The sequence below is a fragment of the Triturus cristatus genome, chromosome 9 (genome assembly GCF_964204655.1).
Source record: "Triturus cristatus chromosome 9, aTriCri1.1, whole genome shotgun sequence".
Lineage (NCBI taxonomy): Eukaryota > Metazoa > Chordata > Amphibia > Caudata > Salamandridae > Triturus > Triturus cristatus.
Genome location: NC_140592.1, coordinates 899,160,367 through 899,176,511, shown reverse-complemented (window position 1 = coordinate 899,176,511; position 16,145 = coordinate 899,160,367). Strand labels below are relative to the sequence as shown.

The 16,145-nt window shown below is 44.9% G+C and overlaps 1 protein-coding gene across 1 annotated transcript in view; it reads left to right on the top strand.

Moving 5' to 3' along the window:
• Positions 1-13,720, top strand: part of VRK1 (VRK serine/threonine kinase 1) — a 309,962-nt gene extending 296,242 nt beyond the window's left edge. Inside the window, exon 13 of the mRNA XM_085626433.1 lies at positions 13,491-13,720. Within this exon, the coding sequence (XP_085482559.1) occupies positions 13,491-13,603 (113 nt within the window). The 3' untranslated portion in view covers positions 13,604-13,720. The remainder of the gene's footprint in view (positions 1-13,490) is intronic.
• Positions 13,721-16,145: the final 2,425 nt, after the last annotated feature.

Sequence of the window (16,145 nt, the reverse complement as noted above, 5' to 3'; positions counted from 1 at the left end):
GTGAGGTCACTACGGCCCAGTGCAGACCTCTTTCTAGCAGTTTGTTCACGCCAGCAATAAGTAGATTGTTTCAGGGAAGAGCTTGATCTCAGCTGGAGGTGGGGAGAATGAGTGGATGTTGTCTTCTATCGTCATGTTAGCTACAGATATCTTCCTATTTGTAAGGAAAACAGCAATGGGTGCTTCATAGCTGGATTCAAGGAGCAGGTAGAACCATTAGATAAATTGTGAGTTACAGAGCAAGGCACCTCAGTGCAAGATTAGAAGTCATTCATCTAAGGCGAGGCCAAGCTCCACCTCTCTCGTTGAATTGCTTTTACTAGCTTAATATTAGTAAAGAACCATAGCACACATTGCCCGCATTTTGTAGAATCTTATGTTAGTTGCTGTAATGCAACACGGTGACCAAAGATTGAATATTCTTATCAGAAGCCTGCTTGCTCCACAGAGAAGTACTTGTTAAGTTCCACAGCACGATAGGTTTCAGACTACTAACTTGGCAACATTTTTTCCTAGGCAATCCAGTAAATAAATTGTACTATATGTGACATTATTCAATTCTTTATTCGGATAGATACATATCAATGAAGGCACAAATCACATTTCAGCACATAAAAATAAAAAAAATTACATCATAAAATGATATATAAAATCAGGTAAGTTAAAACATTATTCATAAAGTGCACATAGTTTTGTGGGCTCGCACAGGCAATTTTCCAAAAGATACCTCAATTCATCGGCTTCCAGAAGGAGAGAATAAATATATATGCAGTTTCAAGGTGAATCGGTGAATTGTTTTTAAAATGGGGTATTAGGAGCCATTTTGCATACTTAATATAAAACTTACAAATAAAATACACTTGCCGTCACACGGGCATGGCAAAAGGTCGAGGTTGGCATGAAAGACAGAGTAAAAATTTCACGGTGCCCGCTTTTAAGCGAAAGATGAGTTCCCTCTCCCAACGGCCAATGTTTTGTTTTAAGATAGCTAGACAGCTGATAAGGTGTTCTCAATTGACAGCTACAGTTGGTTTCTTTGACTCCCTGTCTAGTCTTACCTTGCTGTAGTGCGTGTAAAGTGCTCTGCGTACATCTCTTTTGCTAACAGTGTCTACCTCATTTGGATTTGTGAAAATATATTCATAATTAACATTGCTTAGGCTCGAGCGCACCTCTGCTAACCACGGGATGGCCATTCCCTTTTTACATTTAAGGCAGTCTCCTATAATCTCCCGTGTGAGTGTTGCCGCATGGTTTTTCCAGATGGCTAGCCAAAGTAAGGCAGGGCGTGCCTGTATATATTCTTCAATGTAATGTAGATTCAATTCACTGTCGCAAGCATATTGTGACGTGGAGATTGGGACACTCAAAAGTTTCCGGCAAAACCAGTTTTCCTTGTGCTGGATACTGCAGCACCTATAAACGCCCCAGACTTCCATGCCATAAGTTGTTGTAGGAATACACTGAAATGTAAAAAAAAAAAAAATAATAATGGCTAGGATGGCTTCTGTCATCCTTGGTTGTGGAAGGCTGAGAATAGAGTTATTGACTTTAGTAAACTTGTTAATGCAAAAGGCCATGTGGTCCGACCAGGAACCGTTGGCAACGAAAACAAGCCCCAAATATGGGAAAGTGCTAGTGCGTTTTAAACTCTGGTTGCCCACAGAAATAGTTCAAAAGGCGCTTCCTTGGTCCACAGGCCATTCTAAAAGATTTTTTTTAATTAGTGCATAAATCTAAAGTGGCAATAAAATCAATAAAGCCCCGTACTAAGTGGCGTAGGGCATTAGGTGTGTGGCCCATTAAAACCGCATCGTCGGCGAATCGTAGTGCAGGGAGTATATTACCATTAACTCTGGGGACATCATTGGTTAACTCAATCAGTATTTTATGTAAGTTATTGATATAAATGATTGCAAGTAAGGGGGCCAGGACACATCCCTGCCTGATCCCCCACTGTCAACCTTGATGTCGTTAAAGACCTCACCCCTGGTGTTAATCCTGACTCGAGCTCTCAGATCCAGGGCCTTGTCTAACCCATAATCTAATGGGGTTGACCACAGCCGTGACGATTTAGTTGAAGGCTAATGTCAAATCCATAAAAGCCAGGTAAATAGGTGACTTCTGAGCAATGGTGTATGTCCCTATTATTAAATTAAGGTTAAGGCATTGTTCGATCGTGTCTACACTGCTCCTAAAACCCAGTTGACATGGTTTTAAGATGAGATTGTCTTCAGACCAGGTTTTGATCTTGTTATATAAGACCCTCCTCAAAGTATTATCGATCAGAGAGATAGGTGCTATAATGTGCCATTATTAATAAAGGAGCGGTTTATGACCATGCTACCTTTCCAACTATGTGGTCTTGTAATTTTTGCTAAATACTGATAGTCTTGGACATAGCACAACACGCAACATCCTTTTTGGTTATTTTTTTCGTTTTGATTTTTCTTTTTTCAGCATGTCACTCAATCAAGCCTAAGACATGCTTCTTTATTATTGACCATATTTTTGTAAAAATCTTTACCAAATTTGTATTTATTATCTGATCATTACACAGACATATGTAACTTTTAGTCATGCCATATTACAAGCAGTAAACCCACCCTTTATCCCAAGCACCTTTATTGGTGTCGATTCTCTCAACACAGCAAAAGGAAGAGCATAGTACAATATGTGACTGAATGTCATGCTGGTGAAGCATGTTATTTGGTGGACAATTTACTTTTATCACTCTGACATGTTATGTTAGCTTTAAAAAAAAAAGTGTTCCTTCATTAAAGGGTGTGATCAATAAAATACGCGTCAACAGGCAGCGTTAGTAATGCACAAGTGTGTCATTGAGCTTTAAAATATCCATTGACTTCCCAGAGATCGATGTGCAGATCACCCATAATAAACATTCAATTAATTATGTAGGATTTGTTTGGTTTCATATTTTGCTACTTTGGGTGTACCCCACCATATCTTCTGACTTTTGCAAACTGTGTGCTAGCTACAATCATAGTCCTGCGCATGAAAATACTCATACCTTCTAAATCACAATGGTTTACGTTCTATTCAAATCCATTCTCGGTTATGGGTGATAAATATGATGTCTGTTGGATTAACAACTGCTACCTACCTTTCCCTCCTGAGGCGGAAGCCGGGAGGTCTCTACTATTCCTTGGCATTTTTAACCTAGCGTGTTTGACTTTCATGCTTGTCATTTTAATTTTTGTCTTGTGCAGCTTGTGCTCGCGCTTGTGTTATAAGCGTGCCTGAGCCTAGCGCTGCCTGCCTTAGACTTCCCAGCGCTTGTAAGCACTTTGCCCTGCTCCCTCTCCCTTGCCTGGGACTGTGAGACCGCCCTCGGCTGAGTGTTGACGCCGAGGGCTGGGATCTCATTTTGGCCGCCATCTTGGGGGTAGGACTCTCCGCCCTCGCGCTCTAGTAGCGCTATAAAAAGCTCACCCCTCCCTCCGCGCAGCGGACGCGGACTGCGGACGCGCCGGACCTGCGCCGGAGTCGTGCCCGTCTGCGCCCGTCAGCGTCCCGGAGGCGTTCGGCGTGGCAGGTACTTCTGGCCATTATGCTTTCCTACTCCGCTCAGGAACTCTACTCTTTGCGTGACGGGGATGCGTCCTGTCACTCAGTCTTTCCTGGCCGATATGGGGGTAAACATAAATGCCCTGTCTGTAAATGGCATCCTACTCGCAATCTCCCTTCCCCCCGCTCTATTAAGGATTGTAGCATTAAACATCTTTGTCTACTCCTTAATACGAGGTCGTTGCACCGACACACTCAAGAGATTTATGATCTCCTTTCGACGACCAGTCCTACCTGTCTGATGCTCACTGAGACATGGCTCAATGAATCCTCCCACCCGGACATCGCGGTAGCCATTCCCTCTGACTATATCATCCATCGACAAGATAGAGACAAGGGTAGGGGGGGAGGAGTTGCCCTGGTTGTGAAAAAATCTTTTCCGTGCACGGTCACGCACACAAATACCATCGTAGGGGCTGACTCTCTTGCCTTTACCATCTCCCTATCGCCTCAGCAAGCGCTGAAGGGTCTTGTTGTTTACAGACCTCCGGGCCCGGTGGGATCCTTTCTTGATGATCTCCAGCAGGTTATGTCGGTCCTTGTTCTAAGATCGGAGCGGTGTATATTGGCTGGAGATTTTAACTTCCATATGGATGATCACCAAGACCAGGATGCTATCAAGCTGCTTGATATTACATCTACTCTGGGCCTTTCCCCCCTATATCTTTGGCCCGACCCATGATAAAGGCCACACACTTGACCAGGTTTTTTCCACCTCACCTATTATGGCTGTAACACTTCTGCCAGTCTTATGGTCTGATCATTGTCTTGTTCATTTTGAAATATCATCTACTACGAATTCTACGGCCAGTGCCACGATACAGCAGGGTAGCAGCTATAGGGCACTCCATCGGGTGACTCCGGATCTGCTAGCGCAGGCTCTGGTGGATCACCCCATGTCTTATACGGGTGACCTGGAGAAAGACCTGGAGAGCCTGCAATCCTGGCTCCTTGCTAGATTAAATGAGCTCGCCCCATTACAGCCACCCAGGTCTGCCGCCCAACGGGTCTCGGCCCCTTGGTTTACGGAGGAATTGGCCCATCACCGTAGGCAATGCAAAGTCGCTGAGCGGGCTTGGAGAGCCCAGTACGAACCTGAGGCCAAACAACTTTATAAAACCATGATGAAATCATATCATGATTTAATACTTCAGGGCAAGAAATGCTATTTTGCCAAAAGGATTGAAGACGCGGCAAACTCCTGTAAGGAGATTTTCTCAATTGTGCGAGAATTCACCAGCCCGCGGTCAATCTCAGCTCAGGACGCTCCGGTGGAGACCTGGGCCAACACCATTGCTAATTTTTTTACCGCCAAAATTAGGCAAATTCAGGATTCCTTTCCTTTGAGACCTATAGATGACCCGTCAACTCTGCCGATTGGGACAATTCTCCTGTCGTCTCCAGGCCCAGTTCTGCTAGACTTCCCGCCCCTTTCGGCTGCCGCATCCTTAGCCTTGATGAGGAACCTTAAATCGGGCTCACCGCTAGATCCCTGTCCAGCAAAATTCTTAGCGAGAATGGCAGATGCCGTTAACCCCATAGCTGATCCCATTCTTAACCTTTCCCTGAGTCAGGGATTTCTGCCCCAGTCCTGGAAACAGGCCATGGTCATCCCTCTTATCAAAAAGCCTAATCTTGACCCAGAAGTGCCCTCTAACTATAGGCCAATCTCGCTCCTTCCAGCACTTACCAAGATCCTGGAGAAACACGTTCATAGCGTGCTTTCTAACTTCCTGGAGTCAAACGAGATACTCCATGAATCCCAATCGGGCTTTCGCTCCAACTTAAGCACCGAGACGGCGCTCCTGGAAGTTTCTGAGATCGTGAAGGAGGTGCTGGATACCGGAGGCAGGGTGATGTTAGTTATGCTAGACCTGTCGGCGGCGTTTGACACCGTCCCCCATGAGGATCTCCTCACTAGTCTACACGACATCGGTCTGGGGGGGACGGTGCTCAACTGGTTTCGTTCCTTTCTAGCCAACCGCCGGCAGACGGTCTGGGTCCCACCTGGATCTGCCGAAATGCCGCCATTGGGAGTCGGAGTGCCTCAGGGCTCTGTATTGAGCCCCACTCTATTTAACATCCTTATGACCCCTCTGGCGACATTGGCAGAGTCCTATGGGGCCCGGATCGTCTCTTATGCTGACGACACCCAGCTTCTGTTCACCTGCCGTAAGAGCGAAGAGTTCGATGGAGAAAGGATCCGTGAGTGCCTTGGGGCTGTTTTTAATTGGTTCCAACTCAACAGCCTCAAGTGCAACTCGGATAAATCCGAAATACTATTCTTCGGATGCCCATCGGAACCAGATTGGCATGGGTGGTGGCCTGCTGACATGTTCCCTCCAACTCAGTCATCTAAGTGGGCTAAGAACCTGGGAGTAAAAATTGACAATGAGCTTTCGCTCAAATCCCAGGTTTCTACTCTTACGGGAACATGTTTCGGGATCCTCAGAATGTTGCGTAAGTTCTTTCCCCTTCTATCTGAGGAACATCGGAGGATAACTGTCCAGGCACTTATAGGATCCAGATTGGACTATGCAAATGTTCTATATCTGGGTCTGCCAGAATATCTCCTTCAGCGTTTGCAGGTGACCCAGAACGCTGCTGCTCGAGCGATCTTTGGCCTGCATCGTCGCACTAGTGCCTCTAACCTTCTTCTATCCCTCCATTGGCTTCCTGTACGGAAGAGGATACTGTTCAAGGCCATGACCCTAGCCCATAAGGCCCTGCATGGTAATGGTGCAAAATATCTCCAGAAGAGGCTGGACTTCTACCGACCTACACGATCCCTCAGGTCGGAAACATTGGCTCTGGCTCGGGTACCACGTATCAAAAGGGCTCGTCTAGGCGGCCGGTCCTTTGGATTCCTTGCCCCCCAGCTATGGAACTCTCTACCGGTGTCCTTGCGGACTACCTTGAACTTGCTTGCCTTCAGGAAGAACTTAAAAACTTGGCTGTTCTCTGGTTAGTCCGCTTCCTCTTTTAGGCTCCTGTCTTTTTACTGTTATGTTTTCCAGTTCTTTCTTTAGGTCTGGAGCACAAAGCGCCGGGACACTCCTTTGGAGTAGCCGTTGCGCTATAAAAGTCCCATTTTAACATAACATAACATAACATTCGCAAGATTGCTGCATCTTCCAAAAACATAAAACCTCCTAAAATCCTGACCAATTAGCTGCTTGGACGGTTGAGCCATTTTCAAGAGGTTTGTAGTGTACACTGAAGCAGACCAACTGCTAAGAGCCTTGGTGTGCACAGTATTCCAGCCGTTCCATGGCTTCTAAACGCACAGATAAATGAAATGCACAGTTCTTTTTTTCATTGGATAGTTAAGCATGACCCAATAAAACTTGCCATCTCATCATTCTGTGAGTTAATAAAAACGTGTCCAGTTTTTCCCAACCAGTATAACTTATATGGAGGCACAATTTATTTTTTTTGGCTTGCGCTCCAAATACTGTATTAATGACTTTAGATCACACCCTCCCGCCCTGCGCCCTCCCCTCCGTCGTGCATTGGCGCTAACCTAAGACCCACCCCTAATTGAAGGAGCCATCCAGTAAACAGCAAAAAAAAAAATCTCTTTACCCAGGCTCTCATCAGTAAGAATCTCAAACAATAAGCATTCCAGAATTTTGCTTTGTTTGACGACTTCTGCAGGGCCTTTGAGACATTGCGACATCAGTCAGTGGATGTCCCTCTGAATTTGAAGTCACATGCATCCATGTTTTTCTTGAGGAGCACACAAAAGAGCTGGGAATGATAATGAGTTCCATGAATTCCTCCAGTTTCATCACCGTTTTGCCATTGGTAGACTTGTAAAAGCCCATCCTTCCAGTATTGGGAAGCTTTAACTCGCCTCAGAATTTTCATTTTAAGTTCGAGAGGTGTGACATTTAGTATTGCAGGTCAATAATATGAGCTGTTGGATCATGTGCAATTCCGAATCAAAGCCATAAACTTGAAGTCACGATTAGAGTGATAATCATTGCGCCGTGTGCTGTAGATTAAGCATGCGGCTGTACGAATTTTAGAGCTGTATGAATCTTGGTCTTTGATTGACTGCGCTGTAGAATGGTTCTAAAATGCTAGCAGCGTACCTCCAAGTTAGTCTTTCATTTTCACGAAGTAGAATTACTTTGCCTTCTGTTTAATAGCAAGAGATGACGATTTTTGTGGCTTTTTTTTATTATAATGAAATAAGTTATGCAAGGTCTGGTAGACCAATTAGTTTAAAATATATTTCAATTTCTAGTCACTACCAGTGGCGATTATTTCTCCATATTCAAGTTTCACCAAAACATTTGCTGCAAACCAGACTGTTTTCTCTCCATTGTGAGACAATATTGAGCAATGGTGTCAATAATGGGCTGGCGGGATTAATATTGACTTGTTCTTGGATATTTCTGGTACTGCCCTGGTGGTCAAAATTCACAAGGCCAAACCGCTGCATAGAAGGGAAGTGTTGAAAAACACAGCAATGCGTCAGATCCTGATTTTTTGGGGAGGCGATGCAGCAGTTCTGCATGCAGGAGAAGTGATTCATCGAATCTGAACTGTAGGGGTAAGTGATGCGTTGATTCCAAGATCGTTCTAGTCTGAGGGTGGTGCGTCAGAAAACTTGTCACACAGGTGCGAAGTGTGGAAATCCGTGACGCGCTGGAGGTCCATGCAACGACCACAAACAGGCGCTGTGTCAACTTCTTCATCCGCGGTCCCACAATGCATAGATTTTTTCAGATATTTTATTAGAAATAGGTTCAGTGATCTCAGACTTCAGAGGTTGGTGCACTGAATTCTGCGTTTGGTGGATTTTTAACCCGCTGACAGGCACTGTGTCAATTCTTCAGCCGCATGGCGGCAGAGAGTGGACATGTCTCCTGCTCTGCAGTGCTGCGTCGGAAAAACAGGCATTGGAAGGGCAAAGCATCAGTTATCTTAGTTTCTTCAAGCTTTTTCAGCTCCCAGCAACAGGAACAACCTCTAGAGGCCCAGAACTGGATTAGGCACCTCCTGGCAGCTCCGAACTCCCAGCAGTGGAGTTCAAGGAAGCTGGTGGTGATGTCTTTGTGTCGCTGAGACTTCAGAACAAGAGGCAAGCACACACAAGCCCTTTGAGATTCTTCGCAAGCAGGTTCACAGCAAAGTTCCAGTCTTTGTCCTCTCCTTGGCAGAAGCAGCAGCTGCAGGCGAACCCAGCAAAGCAATACACAACAAAGGGGCAGGTTCCTCCTCGCAACTGTTCAGCTCTTTTTCCTTTGCAGAGGTTCCTCTTGATTCCAGAAGTAATCTAAAGTTCTAAGGTTTTAGGTATAATATTTATACCCAATTTTCTCTTTGTAGTCTTTGATGCAAGAGTCTCTCAACTCATTAAAAAACAGTTCTGTGTTCCCTGGTCCAGCTTCACTACAGGAGGTGGAGACAGCATTGTGCAGAGCAGACACAGCCTATTCACGTGCTAGTGAAAACGCGTCCCACCACTCTAAATGCAGAAAGGTCTATTCAGCCTGGCTGAGTCATTCGGGAAAAGCAGGACACACCCAAACACCCCGTGTGTCTGTCTAGAGTGAATACACATCCCCAGCTCCTGTCACTCCAAAACTATACGGTGAATAAGCAAACAAACCTAGGCACACTGGATGGTTAAACAAGAAAATACCCACTTTCTAAAAGTGTCATTTTCAAACAAACAATTTAGAAACTGCCTTCACTAAAAGGTGTGTTATTAAATTCTGAAGTCAGGGAGCCTAAACTCCTAATCTCTTTCTTGTCCCAAGGGAAAGTTATACTTGTAAGATGTCACAAAGCAGCTTCCATGCTAACCGAAATGTACAGAATTTCACTATCAGGACATAAACACATTAGCACATGTCCTACCTGTCACATACACTGCACCCTGCCCATGAGGGTATACCTTGGGCCTACCTGAGGGGTGCCTTACACGTAAGACCAGGGAAAGTTGGAACCTGGCGAGTGAATGCACTTGCCAAGTCGAAATGGCAGTTGAAAACTTTGCACACAGACACTGCAGTGGCAGGTCTGAGACACATTTACAGGGCTACTCATGTGGGTGTCACAACCAGTGCTGCAGGCCCAAAAGTAGCATTTGATTTACAAGCCCTGGGCACACACACTGCACTTTACTAGGGGCTTACCAGTAAATCAAATATGCCATTGTAGCTAACCAATCGGATTCACAGTTTACCCAGGTAGCATTTGCACTTTGGCAATGTTCAGCAGTGGTGAAGTGCCCAGAGTACCAAAACCAGCAAAAACCAAATCCAGCTCACAATCCAAAAATATTGGAGGTAGAGGCAAAAAGACAGGAGAAACCACGCCTGAATGGCTTCACTCGAAGAGAAAGGAAGCAGTGACTGATGCACTGACCAACTTGTCATGTTGTAAGCTGTGGTGAGTGAAAACAAAGTGGGAATGATGGACAATTGCATATTGACGGCGGACTGACATAGCAAGTCTGTTTTTTTTTTTACTTTGTATATGTAATTATTTTTAACTACTCTTAAAGCAGCCCTCTGAATGTTTTTGATTCTCCTTCATCACCATGTGCCACTAAATTATTTCAATGTGGTGCGCATTTATCCAGGAGGAATTGGTAGTGTTGAGTGGTTTGTCAGATTTTCTGAATAAATGCAGGATGTGATAATACGCTATTTTTAGTTTGTGTACATTAATTTATCTTATTAGTAACCTGAAAATGCAGCATGAAAATCATAGCAGGCCTTTCACGTTATATTGCTTCAGGCTTTTTAATCTTTAAGCTAACTGTAAACTTTGACCTTCTCACAGATATCTAGTTTCCTTATCCCTGGGAAGGATTGTCTAGTTACCGATTGTGAGAATTGGTTAGAAGTATTTTGCTTATGTGAAAAATAGGGTTGTTGGTTAAGAGTGTGAGCCCTTCTCAATCAACAGCCACTTTCCTTGTGAAGGTGAACTACAAAAAGTTACCAAATCAACCTGTACTTAACCTTCTGGTAGCTTGGGACAAAAGCAGTCAGGCTTAACCTAGAGGCAACGTGTAAAATATTTATGCAGCACTCAAACCGTAATAAAGTGAAACTCCAATACAAGAAAGGTCAAACACCAATTTAGCAAAATAGAGTAAAATGTACTAAACTATTTGATGCCAAAATGACAAAAAAATCAATTAGTAAGACCGCAGATTTGTAATTTTAAAGATTTAGATAAAGATAGTGCCTAAAAGCACAGAGTGGCAAATGTGGTTATCTGGTCGCTCTGGACCAGGACAGTCACAAGTTCAGGCCGATCGCGATGGAGATCAGTCTAAATAGACAGACCAAATCAGGCCCACTGAGATTTATACCCTATATGCTGGATGTGCTGTGGAGTTTCTGAGAAGCGATGTGGAGTGATCCAGTTGCATCGTTCTGATGAGCTGCAAGGGCTGTGTAGGGTTGCGTTTGTTCTGATGGGGCCAAAGCTGGGCTGGCAGAGCACCTTTATCCCCAACTTCCAATAGTCTAGCCTGGGGAGGCACAGTTGGGGGGAGGTTAAGACTCTCAGTAGGCAGAGTCCAGGTGCAGGGTACAAGGGTGTCGCAGCCGTTGGAGCCACTTTATTGGTCCTGGGTTCAAAGTACAGGTCCGGTTTTTCTCCCTCAGGCAGCAGAGCAGCCCTTCTGAGTCTTTCACAGGTCCAGAAGTGATCTGAGGGAGTTGGGTCTGAGGGTACGGTATTTATACTTGCCCCACCCCCTTTGAATTTGCAGTAGCTTCTTGGTTCCTCACCCTACAGAGGTGTCTGGAGTTTCCTTTCTCCTTGTCCTGGTCCCAGCTTGTCTGGGGCACAAAAGACTAGTTTGAAACCCTTTTTGATTGTGCTGAGGCATAGTCTTTGTGATGTGTAAGGGTGGTAGGTGACAGCTCCTCCCGCTCATCCTGACAGAGATTGCCCATCCTGACAACACCCATTCCCCCTTTGTTTCACTGTCTGTGAGCAATACACAAAGACCAATTGCCAATTACACCTAGTCATGTGACCCGGGATACAGGCTTAAGGTATAAAATGTTTAGGACAAGAGAAGTCCAACTTTCTAAAAATGGCATTTTCAGAATTGTGACTTGAAATCTAACTTTACCATTAAAGAGCGTTTTAAATTACAATTCTGAAGAGATCAAACTCGACTATTCTACCTGCTCCTAATTGAGTTATCACTTATTAAATGTAATAAGGTGACCCAATGTTATCCCATGGGAGACGTAGGCCTTGCAGTAGTAAAAACAAATTTAGGAGTTTTTTGCTACCAGGACATGTAAAACTCAAAAGTACATGTCCAAATTTAAAAACCAATGCACCATGGGTGTTTAGGCTCTACTTGTATATAGTAGGGGTGACATATATATTAAAAGGGAAGGTTTAGGCCTGACCCGTTTTTTTGCCCAGATGAAACGGCAGTTAAAAACTGCACACTCCGACTGAAATGGCAGGCCTAGGCATGTTTTGAAAGGGTACCCAAGTGAGTGTCGCAATCGGTGCTGCAGGCACACTAGTCGAATTTCATTTACAGGCCCTGGGTACCTGTAGTGAAACTGCACTAGGGACGTACAAGTAAATTAAACGTGCCAATTGGGTGTAAGCTAAGTTCAACATCTTTAAATGAGAGAGCACTTTAGCACTGGTTAGCAGTGGTAAAGAGTGCAAAGTCCTAACAGCCCACAAAAACAGGGTCAGGAACAGGACGGTTAAGGCAAAATGTTTGGGGATGACCCTGCAGCTGGACCAGTCCAACCATGTACATTACCTCTCAAACCCCTGCCCTGTGGCGGTTTGTGCCCTAACACAATAATATGAACAAAAAGGTCTAGATTTGGCCTCTGTGAGAATGGCAGTTAGCTCTGTTGTTACTTGTACCTGTGAGCATTAGTCTGGCTGATGCATTCATTCATCCTCTCAAACACATTCAAGCTTTTGCTTCTGCCCACATTGGTCTTATCAACCCTGCAATTCCTGGAACTCTCTAGACATACTGCTAGCCTTGAGTCTTATCTCCCCTTCATTTCTTTGTTCAAGCAGGGTAGTACCACACCCACTTTTGGGGTACGGCTCCTGGGGGGTCCTCTTCCTGAATAATGGAGAGGAGCAGGTGACTATTCTGGAATAGGTAGGTATCATAGGAAACTTGCCAGTTGAAATGATTCAGAAAGGCAGGATTTGTTCTGAGCCCCACTGCTTGAACTTCCTTCTTCCAGTGGTACTGAACTGCTTCGCACATATGAACATTCTGTTACATTTGGACCCAAAAATGCAACCATTTTCAGCTTGGGATTAGCCAACCTTGGAGAACACTAGAGAATATGGAGCCTTTTTATTTGCTTAAATCTTGATAAAATGTAACTATGCGTGGCCTAATGGGCAATGTCAAACAATTGACCGGTGTAGGAGACTGAACTGTTAATATTTCTTCATCTTTGTAGGTGCAACCTTTTTACCTCTTATCTTTCATGCTCTAACATGTCAAAGTAGGTTAAACATTGTTGTAAAGTGAAATGTTGCCAAGTTGTTACTTACACAAATGTGAGTGGTTTCTTGTTTTGGTTTTACCCCTTGCAGTAATAAATTGTCTTGAAGTTCTCCTTTCTCTATGAGAGAGATAATGGAAATTGCACCGCTGGGCACAAAATCCCATAAGTGACTAGATGTTTCTATTAAACATGATTATCCGTAGAGGGATTTTCTAATTTCCATTTTTTATGAGTTGTAGTATTGGTAATTTCTGGGTTATAAAACAAAAAAAATGTTGTTTTTTCCACCGATGTCAATCCTTGAACTAACACATGTGCAGTGTGGTCAAATGTGTTGTCATAATTCTATTTCCCATGCTGTTTTTGATTTAATTATTTGCCTTTTTTATTTTAAATCTACAGGACCAAAGAAGTCTCCTTCAGTAAGAAGAAGAGGAGGCGCCGCCACTTCAGCAGGCAGAGGGAAAGAAAACCCGTCTAGGGGAAGAGGCAAAAAGAATTGTAGTAAAGAATAATAAAGGCTGCAATTTCTGCAAGGTGTAATCTTTCTCTTTTAAGTGTTTTGCTTTTATTTACATGTTGTGCAGAAAAAAAATATACCTATTTTCGAAAAATAAACTTTTATAAGAAAAGTGAATTCTAGTGTTTTGCTTTAAACAGGAATGAATATATATATATATTTATTTATTTATTCGACGAAGTACAACTCCAAAACAACTTCCAGCTAACATGAAGGCAAAGGAGGAGACGGACCACAAAGAATAGGCGAGATGGAGTTTATTCAGCCCAGTTACAGCAGTGACGGGTTTCGAGCCCAGGAGCCCTTGATCACACATCGGTCATAGTGAACATGATTCTTTTTAAATGCTTAAAGGTGTATTACCATTGTTTACTCGTGTTTGATCCTGAGACCATAAACAAAGAGAAAACACTATCCGTTATTGTATCCTGAGCTTAGTGCTCACAATGAATTTATAAGATATCGAGTTCAATCTCAAAATATGATATACCGGTAAAAAATACCTACATTTGTAACATCTACAAATATATACATGTGCAGCCTAATTGTAGTGACTGAACTTGTACATCTAGGTTCATTAAACATTTGCTATGTCTTTATGAATACATAAATAATAAGTGGATTTTTTTATTTCTTTTACATAAAAATCCTATTTTCTTTCTATACATTCCATCTAATCCAAGCTGAACCAATTTGTTGTCATTAACTGATATCGGAGTAAGGTATCTAGCTCAGTCACTGAACGCATATAAACCAATTTAGTACATCCATCTAAATTGCATTATTTATTCAAAATTCATTGAATGATAGTCAATAAAGTGCAAATAACAAAGCAGCCATCAATCCACTGTGCAAATTAGTGCAAATATTCTTTAAAGTGCATACCGAATGATTGAATAAATATATATAAATATTGATAACAATAAAACAACCATTTCTGGATAATATTGTTAAAATCATATAAACCATATTCAAACACCTTCTCATATCGGTAAGAAATATTGGTAAAAAAAGAGGTACAGACGGTGTGTTTTTATAAGGCAAGATTTAGTTATGAGTTGTTTCAGGCAAAAATGTAAATTTCATATTATACTTAATATTAGGGAACCTATATATCAGAAAGAAATACTTTAGTTAGATTCCTCACCTTAGAATATCCCCAGGCGTCAGGCTGGATCCGGAAAGATTTTTCATTAGCAATTCCCCTTGCGCGTCGCTAGGCGTCGTCTGCGGCTCCGCGTCCGTCGTCGGTGTCGTGCGCCGGAATGACGTCATCGGAGTACTTAGACGCCGCCCTCGCGCGCTGACATCAGTTCTTCTTCTTTCCGCGCCAGACCGCGCCGATCCGGGAAGAGCTTACCCCTTAGTCAATTTTTGACTAAAACTTTTTGACTATTTTTGGTCTTTGTCGACTCGACTCTGGTACCGGTAGGATGCCTGGATTTAAGGCCTGTGACGCCTGTCATCGCCTGATGTCGGTGACGGATCACCACCGCCGGTGCCTTTACTGCCTGGGGGCCGACCACGACGCGGAGTCGTGCCCCGACTGTCAGGCATTGACCTCGAAGGCTAGGCGGTCCCGTAAGCTTCTCGAGCTTCAGCACTCGGCTCCGCGCCGCTCCCGGTCCAGGAGGAGCCGCAGTCATCATCATCGCTCGTCGGGCTCGAAGTCTTCGGGTAAGTCGAAGCGATCCAAAAAGTCCAAGAGGCGACATCGCTCTTCGGACTCCCCTCGACGGTCGCGTGACTCGGACGAGGGTCAGGGTGGTCCCACCCCCGCGGCTCCCCCTGACCCGAAGGAGCCTCGTCCGTCTCCATACCCGCCGGTCCCTGGGACTGACGCGACTCCGGCGGAGGTCAGTGCCTTCCTCTCGGCCATGAGGGGCCTGGCTCCGCCGTCGATGCCTGCCAGCACACCTTCGGGCCCCGCAGGCTCGACTGGGCGACCTCGCGTGCCGGTGGCTCCGGCGCCGTTGATGACTTCGGTCCCGAAGCCCTGGATCTCTGTCGGTGCCGGTCGACCTCACGACGCCTCCTCCACCGGCACCGACACCGGTTCCACCTCCGGCGCCGTCTCCGGACGACGCCGTTCCCCGGTTTAGTCCCTGTCCGGACCCGATGCCGGCACGGCGCCGCCCGGAGCCGCAACCGACGCAGATGGATGAACGTTTCATCTACCGTCCGGCTCCGATCGTTCCTCCTGTTTATCAGGAATCGGATGACGGGGGCGACTGGGCGCGGTCTGAGGACCCTATGGCCCTCCAGGGTCAACTTGCACAGGACTCTGCAGACTAACTGGGGGATGCCAGTGGTCTGGACACTTCGCCGGACGCTGGCTTCATCTCTCCTCCGACTGTGGCTTCGGAGGAAGGTGCAGCTTTTTCCGTGGTGCTGCGAAAGGCGGCCGAAGCCCTGGGGCTCGAGTTGCCTGCTGTGGCCGTGAGGACTAATATCCTCACAGAGGTGCTTCAACTGTCAGCAAGCTCCACAGAGCCTCTGCTGCAGTTCAATGAAGCCCAACGTTCTGCAGGGCACTT